This window comes from Saccostrea cucullata, unplaced genomic scaffold, assembly GCF_032062105.1.
Source record: "Saccostrea cucullata isolate Sc308-1 unplaced genomic scaffold, CSIRO_AGI_Scuc_v1 ctg17196, whole genome shotgun sequence".
NCBI lineage: Eukaryota > Metazoa > Mollusca > Bivalvia > Ostreida > Ostreidae > Saccostrea > Saccostrea cuccullata.
The window spans coordinates 1-9,048 of record NW_026939328.1 but is presented as its reverse complement, the minus strand read 5'-3'; the positions used below and the strand labels follow the sequence as shown (position 1 = coordinate 9,048).

Sequence of the window (9,048 nt, the reverse complement as noted above, 5' to 3'; positions counted from 1 at the left end):
TTAAGGGAATAATTGGGCACAGAATTTAAGTAATTATTACGCCCTTTCCCTACATTCTTAAAACAAAGATAAAATGGGGTCACAGTTGAATATTTAACGTCGGCAAAATCTGCAAATCAATGAGTTTTGAATTTCTGATAAACAATTAAATACAAATTAATCAATGTTTATACGTTTGTGTATATAGTAACATGTAAATCTTTCAGAATTATTGAACAATAGAGAGAAAAGATATATTTTGCTGCTTTCTAAATATATTGTCTTTGTGTTTTTTTAAGGCCAAAATGATTATTAAATAAAATGATATTAAACAAAACAAGACATTTGCATGCATGTATGCTGTAAGTTAGTTATAGAATATCATCTGCTCACGGAGAACAGCTTTCCGTTTTCCGTTTAAGACTGGGACAATTCAATTTTAAAGTCGGACCTTTTATTAAATGTAAATCATCTCGTTAATTTATTTTCCTGTCTTTTCCTTTTGTTAATTTTTGTTCCCCTTTCCTTATATTGTTGCCTTCTGCACTGAAATATGAATCAGAAAAACCACGACAAAAATAAGGCTTTTGAATGAATCTCGATGTCATTATATATATTTCCATGCGTCTACTGTCTCACGTTTGGCACACTTTCTGTGTTGATTTCTCACAGTTTGAGGGCGAATTGATAATATCTGCAAGACTTGAAGATTCAAAGGGCATTTTTAAAGTTATCTCTTGAAATTTTTCACTTAAATCGTAACTGATAATCGTCGTTTCAAGCACATTTTTCAACTTTTATCGTACCACGAAGTTCCGAGACAAAGGTTCAGATGCCCATTTTCCTGAATTTGAGCACAGTATTAAGAAAGAATTTAAGAATGTAAATAGATAACATGTTAAAGAGATGACTGCAGGTTAGGACTCTGCCTATATTTTGCGATCAAATCCATCTGCCGAGTTGCAGCGCGGATGCAAATACCCTTCTTGAAACACACGATACATGAACGTACATCGACCTCGGCGAACTGGATGTTTTCTCGAGGGTCCGCGCTCGGTGTAAACAAAAGCAGCAAGTGCGAGTGACCGAGCCATTTTCATTCCCAGCTGTTCCCGAGAAGTAAACCATTATCCCGAAGTAGCCATGGCAGATTCCGTTGCTCCAGCCAAATCTCCAGCTAAGAAGAAGGCCACAAAGCCTAAAGTGCCTGCTGCACACCCCAAGTACATAGACATGATCAGCGCCGCCGTTTCAGCCCTGAAGGAACGCGGGGGCTCATCCAGACAGGCCATTCTCAAGTACATCATGGCCAACTACAAAGTGGGCAACGATGCTAATTTCGTCAACGCTCACCTGAAAATGGCCCTGAAGAATGGTGTTAAAAAGGGTGCTCTCAAGCAGGCTAAGGGTACAGGCGCCAGTGGCTCCTTCAAGCTTGGAGAAAAACCCAAGACCGAGAAGAAGCCTAAAGCCAAAAAGGTTGCCAAACCCAAGGCAGCTAAACCTAAGAAGACCGCTGCTAAGCCCAGGACACCCGCCGGTGAGAAGAAGGCCAAGACTCCTAAGAAGAAGGCAGCAGCAGCAGCCAAGAAACCAGCCGGACCCAAGAAAGCCAAATCTCCCAAGAAGAAGGCGACACCCAAGTCCCCAAAGAAGGCTGCAACCAAACCCAAGAAGGCCAAAACTCCTAAGAAAACAGCAGCCAAGAAAACCAAGACACCCAAGAAGGCAGCAGCAAAGAAATAAGCAGTCTGAGCATCCCTGTCAGTCTGCATCCAAGCTTATTAAAAAAAAAAAGCCCTTTTCAGGGCTACCAAAATTTTCAGAAAAGATACCTCAGTTACAGTCGTTAGAAAATGTTTCAACATGTATCTCTATCTCAAATTCTATATTTTGTTAAACAATTTCAAATGCAGCATGCCCTCTTGAACAACAACAAAATAAAAGTATTTGAATGTGTATATTCCTGTAAAAAGAGAGAGAGAGAGAGAGAGAGAGAGATTTGATAATTATAATATTTAGAAACAGAGAGCATGATTTCCTATATCAATGCATTAAATGCAGATATGATTTTATTTTTATCATACATGTAGACATGATAGCAATGTAATTCCATTCCAAATTCCACATTCATTGTATGATTTCTACTCTCTTTTTTTCTTTCCCCCCCCCCCCTCATTTCCTTTATTCAAAGCTAGCTCTTTTATCAATTTGAAAATGAAATGATGACTTGTTCAAGGACTCTTAAGATTTATTTTTGAAATGCAATGCATTTAATGCATCTGTCGGACACCCTGTACATTATCACAAGCCTCGTGCGTTGTAGATATAACACATGAAACACAAGAAGCTGCTTACAAAATTCCTTTCCCCTAAACAGGTTCTTATAAGTGCAGGATATGATTATATCTTTAAAAGTCGTGGAAGAAAAGAAAGAAGACGCACACACACACACAAAGTGAAACCTAGTTCATTAAATATTCAAATTAATACATATACAGTCTGTCTAACCTCTTTTTATAAAACACTGATTCTTGGATAAAGGATAGAAAATAATAATTAATATTAATGAATAAAATCCTTTTTGATAAGCATTAATTTTATTAAAATAGAAAGGTTTGTGTTTGTTGATACATTAAATGAGACATTTTTAGGATGAAAACTACTGCTCTGTGGGGAAAAGCAGGTAATCCAACAACAAAATGATAATTATAAAATAATTATAAAATATAATAAAATGATAAATTAAACAAAAATAAATAAATAAAAAACCACGGAAGAGTATATCTTTTATTTCAATCATTTGAATTATCATTTGATATCTTAGCTGCACACCTTGTCCAATAAGTCATAAAAACATTGAACTGTCATAATACCGTGATTTTTAAAAAGAAGCACAAAATTCTTTGCAAAATGTGGATCGAAATGATTTCAGCAAAGACCAATCGAAACACGCTGTGCTTAGCTAATCATAAGGTGCCTTGTATAACACAGGGACCAATTAAAAACATTCTTACTACACGCGCGGTGATTTCAATGTAAGATCGGATCCGCAGGTCACAGAACAGTATAAAATTATACCTGACACGGCGTACCAATCATTCATTTGATCTGAACACAGAGAAGATGGCACGTACCAAGCAGACCGCAAGAAAATCTACTGGAGGCAAGGCCCCACGAAAACAGCTGGCTACCAAGGCAGCCCGCAAGAGTGCACCGGCCACCGGTGGGGTGAAGAAACCACACAGATACAGGCCAGGAACTGTCGCTCTCCGTGAGATCAGGAGGTACCAAAAGAGCACTGAGTTACTCATCAGGAAACTCCCATTCCAGCGCTTAGTGCGTGAAATTGCCCAGGATTTCAAGACCGATCTGCGTTTCCAGAGTTCCGCCGTCATGGCCCTTCAGGAAGCCAGTGAGGCCTACCTTGTCGGACTCTTCGAGGACACCAACTTGTGTGCTATCCATGCCAAGAGAGTGACCATCATGCCCAAGGACATTCAGCTTGCTAGACGTATCCGCGGCGAACGAGCTTAAACACCCTAATCTTGTCTAAGACAAACAAAAACGGCCGTTTTCACGGCCACCAAAACTCCTTAGAAAAGATACCTTCATAATACATCACACCAGAAACGTATATTCTTTATACACAATATAATTCACTTGCAAAAATACACATTCATAGACACGCCAGTTAAAAACTTATTATCGATATGATTCTATATTTAACCTACAACCTTATTGATCATATAATCCAATATTTCAATGACTGGCCTATCATCAAGAAAAAGTTCAGTTTTTCTGTGTTTAAATGTATAAATCTATGTGTTCGGGGGGACTAACTTATGATATTGTTCGATACGATATATCTATATTCTTACATTCAATGGAATCATCAATTAAAATGTTATATCGAAAAAATGAGGCGTTTACATTACATACATGTATTGCCACAAAAGTATGATAACGGTTTATAAACATTGATCAACAGATGTTACAGAGGGGCTTTGTAACACAATTTTTAAAACATTCAAACACAGAGTTTTTAAAGTAGGTTTTTTTTAACCGCAATGAAGTAGATCAATAAATTTTACCATAATAGGCCTTGCATAAAAATAGAAACATATATATATTTTTCTCTTAACTCAACATTAAAAAATACACATTAGAACAAAATGACATTCATTTTTTGATGTCGTTCCAAATACAAAATAAGCATTTTCGTTCATTTGTGGAACCAGAATCGATGCGCAAACAATGTGAAGATAATCTGAGTCTACTCAGTGCTGTTCAGTGTTTTGCATGATATATGTATACAAGTGTGATATTCAGCCTGGTCTGGTGCATAGTCGGGTGTAGATATTTAAGCAGTTTTAAAGGATGAACATTTTCTGCATTTACTCTGAGTTTAATATAGGTGGGGACAACCAAACAATCCAAAAAGAAAAAAAAAAAAATGTTTACAGAAGGAATATCATTGAATCTCCTAACTGTATTTGTGGTCAAAACGAGGATGTTTATCATATTTTTCTTTGTTTGTAAAAGATATATAAGAGCAAGAAATAAGCTTTTTTGACCTACTTTTAAGGCTGGACGAATCGATTTAAATAGACACACATCTGCTGTTATGGGGTACTGACACTTTATATATCTTATGATATGAACTGTCTTATATTTTCAGCAGTTCACAAATTTATCAATGAATCTGGAAGATTTAATTAACATTTTAATTTATTAATCTTACATGTAAATATTATGTACTTAAATCTGTTATTATTATGACAATTGTACTAAGTGTGTCAACTTTACTAACACCAGGAGAAGAACTTGTAAGTTGTAATAACTTGTTTCTGATCCTTTTTTGTTAACAATAAAATATGTTCAAATCAAATCAAGAAAGAAAAACAACGGAACTATCGGCTTTCGGCATTGTTTAAAATATAAAACATTAAAATAATAATAATAATAATGAATGGACTTTTCATTAACTGACTCGGGGGAAAAAAAAACCCAAAACCAAAAAACAGATTATGATAATTTAGAACGAACTTAAACTGTCTGTAATTATGCAAATCAAGGCTTAACAACAGCTGGAAATGAGTGACATGCTCCGTGTAAGTGACAGCATCGCGAATGACGTTCTCAAGGAAAACTTTCAGGACACCACGGGTCTCTTCATAGATGAGTCCAGAGATACGTTTGACTCCACCTCTGCGTGCAAGACGGCGGATGGCTGGTTTGGTTATGCCCTGGATGTTGTCTCTCAAGACTTTTCTGTGACGCTTAGCGCCCCCTTTTCCAAGCCCCTTTCCTCCTTTTCCACGACCAGACATTGTTATACACTCAGTAGATAATCTGCTGAAATGCCGTGAACCGCCGAGAACGCGGTATATATAGCGCCAATTAACGACGCGCTAGAAAACAAGGTATCTTGAAAAGTTCGGTAGTGCAATTTTCACGTCCCGAAGGCAGTCCGTTAGCCTCGTAATGATTGGTTCTCGCTCTGCATTCATTCACTCATTTCCAGCTGTTGTTAAGCCTTGATTTGCATAATTACAGACAGTTTAAGTTCGTTCTAAATTATCATAATCTGTTTTTTGGTTTTGGGTTTTTTTTTTCCCCCGAGTCAGTTAATGAAAAGTCCATTCATTATTATTATTATTATTTTAACGTTTTATATTTTAAACAGAGCCGAAAGCCGATAGTTCCGTTGTTTTCTTTTTTGATTTGATTTGAACATATTTTATTGTTAACTCAAAGGGATCAGAAACAAGTTATTACAACTTACAAGTTCTTCTCCTGGTGTTAGTAAAGTTGATACATTTAGTATAATTGTCACAATAATAACAGATTTAAGTATATAAAATTAACAAGTAAGATTAATAAATTAAAATGTTAATTAAATCTTCCAGATTCATTGATAAATTTGTGAACTGCTGAAAATATAAGACAGTTCATATCATAGGATATATAAAGTGTCAGTACCCCATAACAGCAGATGTGTGTCTATTTAAATCGATTCGTCCAGCTTTAAAAGTTGGTCAAAAAAGCTTATTTCTTGCTCTTATATATCTTTTACAAACAAAGAAAAATATGATAAACATCCTCATTTAGACCACAAATACAGTTAGGAGATTCAATGATATTCCTTCTGTAAAGATTTTTTTTTTCTTTTTCGTTTGTTTGGTTGTCCCCACCTACATTCAACTCAGAGTAAATACAGAAAGTGTTCATCCTTTAAAACTGCTTAAATATCTAAACCCGACTATGCACCAGACCAGGCTGAATATCTCACTTGTATACATATATTATGCAAAACACAGAACAGCACTGAGTAGACTCAGATTATCTTCACATTGTTTGCGCATCGATTCTGGTTCCACAAATGAACGAAAATGCCTATTTTGTATTTGGAACGAAATCAAAAGATGAATGTCATTTTGTTCTAATGTGTATTTTTTAATGTTGAGTTAAGAGAAAAATATATATATATGTTTCTATTTATATGCAAGGCCTATTATGGTAAAATTTATTGATCTACTTCATTCCGGTTAAAAAAAACCTACTTTAAAAACTCTGTGTTTGAATGTTTTAAAAATTGTGTTACAAAGCCCCTCTGTAACATCTGTTGATCAATGTTTATAAACCGTTATCATACTTTTGTGGCAATACATGTATGTAATGTAAACGCCTCATTTTTTCGATATAACATTTTAATTGATGATTCCATTGAATGTAAGAATATAGATATATCGTATCGAACAATATCATAAGTTAGTCCCCCCGAACACATAGATTTATACATTTAAACACAGAAAAACTGAACTTTTTCTTGATGATAGGCCAGTCATTGAAATATTGGATTATATGATCAATAAGGTTGTAGGTTAAATATAGAATCATATCGATAATAAGTTTTTAACTGGCGTGTCTATGAATGTGTATTTTTGCAAGTGAATTATATTGTGTATAAAGAATATACGTTTCTGGTGTGATGTATTATGAAGGTATCTTTTCTAAGGAGTTTTGGTGGCCGTGAAAACGGCCGTTTTTGTTTGTCTTAGACAAGATTAGGGTGTTTAAGCTCGTTCGCCGCGGATACGTCTAGCAAGCTGAATGTCCTTGGGCATGATGGTCACTCTCTTGGCATGGATAGCACACAAGTTGGTGTCCTCGAAGAGTCCGACAAGGTAGGCCTCACTGGCTTCCTGAAGGGCCATGACGGCGGAACTCTGGAAACGCAGATCGGTCTTGAAATCCTGGGCAATTTCACGCACTAAGCGCTGGAATGGGAGTTTCCTGATGAGTAACTCAGTGCTCTTTTGGTACCTCCTGATCTCACGGAGAGCGACAGTTCCTGGCCTGTATCTGTGTGGTTTCTTCACCCCACCGGTGGCCGGTGCACTCTTGCGGGCTGCCTTGGTAGCCAGCTGTTTTCGTGGGGCCTTGCCTCCAGTAGATTTTCTTGCGGTCTGCTTGGTACGTGCCATCTTCTCTGTGTTCAGATCAAATGAATGATTGGTACGCCGTGTCAGGTATAATTTTATACTGTTCTGTGACCTGCGGATCCGATCTTACATTGAAATCACCGCGCGTGTAGTAAGAATGTTTTTAATTGGTCCCTGTGTTATACAAGGCACCTTATGATTAGCTAAGCACAGCGTGTTTCGATTGGTCTTTGCTGAAATCATTTCGATCCACATTTTGCAAAGAATTTTGTGCTTCTTTTTAAAAATCACGGTATTATGACAGTTCAATGTTTTTATGACTTATTGGACAAGGTGTGCAGCTAAGATATCAAATGATAATTCAAATGATTGAAATAAAAGATATACTCTTCCGTGGTTTTTTATTTATTTATTTTTGTTTAATTTATCATTTTATTATATTTTATAATTATTTTATAATTATCATTTTGTTGTTGGATTACCTGCTTTTCCCCACAGAGCAGTAGTTTTCATCCTAAAAATGTCTCATTTAATGTATCAACAAACACAAACCTTTCTATTTTAATAAAATTAATGCTTATCAAAAAGGATTTTATTCATTAATATTAATTATTATTTTCTATCCTTTATCCAAGAATCAGTGTTTTATAAAAAGAGGTTAGACAGACTGTATATGTATTAATTTGAATATTTAATGAACTAGGTTTCACTTTGTGTGTGTGTGTGCGTCTTCTTTCTTTTCTTCCACGACTTTTAAAGATATAATCATATCCTGCACTTATAAGAACCTGTTTAGGGGAAAGGAACTTTGTAAGCAGCTTCTTGTGTTTCATGTGTTATATCTACAATGCACGAGGCTTGTGATGATGTACAGGGTGTCCGACAGATGCATTAAATGCATTGCATTTCAAAAATAAATCTTAAGAGTCCTTGAACAAGTCATCATTTCATTTTCAAATTGATAAAAGAGCTAGCTTTGAATAAAGGAAATGGGGGGGGGGGGGGGAAGAAAAAGAAAAAAAGAAAGAAAAAGAATAAAAAAAAAATGAGTAGAAATCATACAATGAATGTGGAATTTGGAATGGAATTACATTGCTATCATGTCTACATGTATGATAAAAATAAAATCATATCTGCATTTAATGCATTGATATAGGAAATCATGCTCTCTGTTTCTAAATATTATAATTATCAAATCTCTCTCTCTCTCTCTCTCTTTACAGGAATATATACATTCAAATACTTTTATTTTGTTGTTGTTCAAGAGGGCATGCTGCATTTGAAATTGTTTAACAAAATATAGAATATGAGATAGAGATACATGTTGAAACATTTTCTAACGACTGTAACTGAGGTATCTTTTCTGAAAATTTTGGTAGCCCTGAAAAGGGCTTTTTCTTTTCTATAAGCTTGGATGCAGACTGACAGGGATGCTCAGACTGCTTATTTCTTTGCTGCTGCCTTCTTGGGTGTCTTGGTTTTCTTGGCTGCTGTTTTCTTAGGAGTTTTGGCCTTCTTGGGTTTGGTTGCAGCCTTCTTTGGGGACTTGGGTGTCGCCTTCTTCTTGGGAGATTTGGCTTTCTTGGGTCCGGCTGGTTTCTTGGCTGCTGCTGCTGCCTTC

At 35.9% G+C, this 9,048-nt stretch overlaps 3 protein-coding genes across 3 annotated transcripts; 2 read left to right on the top strand and 1 right to left on the bottom strand.

Annotated features, from left to right (window-relative positions):
- The first annotated feature begins 1,119 nt into the window (after positions 1 to 1,119).
- On the top strand, positions 1,120 to 1,845 carry LOC134252887 (histone H1-delta-like). The gene has a single exon (XM_062735429.1). The coding sequence runs from the start codon at positions 1,123 to 1,125 to the stop codon at positions 1,723 to 1,725; it is 603 nt and encodes a 200-aa protein (XP_062591413.1). The 5' UTR covers positions 1,120 to 1,122; the 3' UTR covers positions 1,726 to 1,845.
- A 1,043-nt stretch (positions 1,846 to 2,888) lies between these two features.
- On the top strand, positions 2,889 to 3,641 carry LOC134252888 (histone H3). The gene has a single exon (XM_062735431.1). It carries the CDS (start codon positions 3,106 to 3,108, stop codon positions 3,514 to 3,516), a length of 411 nt encoding a protein of 136 aa, XP_062591415.1. The 5' UTR covers positions 2,889 to 3,105; the 3' UTR covers positions 3,517 to 3,641.
- Positions 3,642 to 6,933: 3,292 nt separating this feature from the next.
- LOC134252889 (histone H3) lies at positions 6,934 to 7,684 on the bottom strand. Its single transcript, XM_062735432.1, has one exon. It carries the CDS (start codon positions 7,467 to 7,469, stop codon positions 7,059 to 7,061), a length of 411 nt encoding a protein of 136 aa, XP_062591416.1. The 5' UTR covers positions 7,470 to 7,684; the 3' UTR covers positions 6,934 to 7,058.
- Between the last annotated feature and the right edge of the window lie 1,364 nt (positions 7,685 to 9,048).

Coding starts and splice junctions, on each gene's coding strand:
- LOC134252887 (XM_062735429.1), top strand. CDS start 1,123: ATGGCAGATTCCGTTGCTCCAGCCAAATCTCCAGCTAAGAAGAAGGCC.
- LOC134252888 (XM_062735431.1), top strand. CDS start 3,106: ATGGCACGTACCAAGCAGACCGCAAGAAAATCTACTGGAGGCAAGGCC.
- LOC134252889 (XM_062735432.1), bottom strand. CDS start 7,469: ATGGCACGTACCAAGCAGACCGCAAGAAAATCTACTGGAGGCAAGGCC.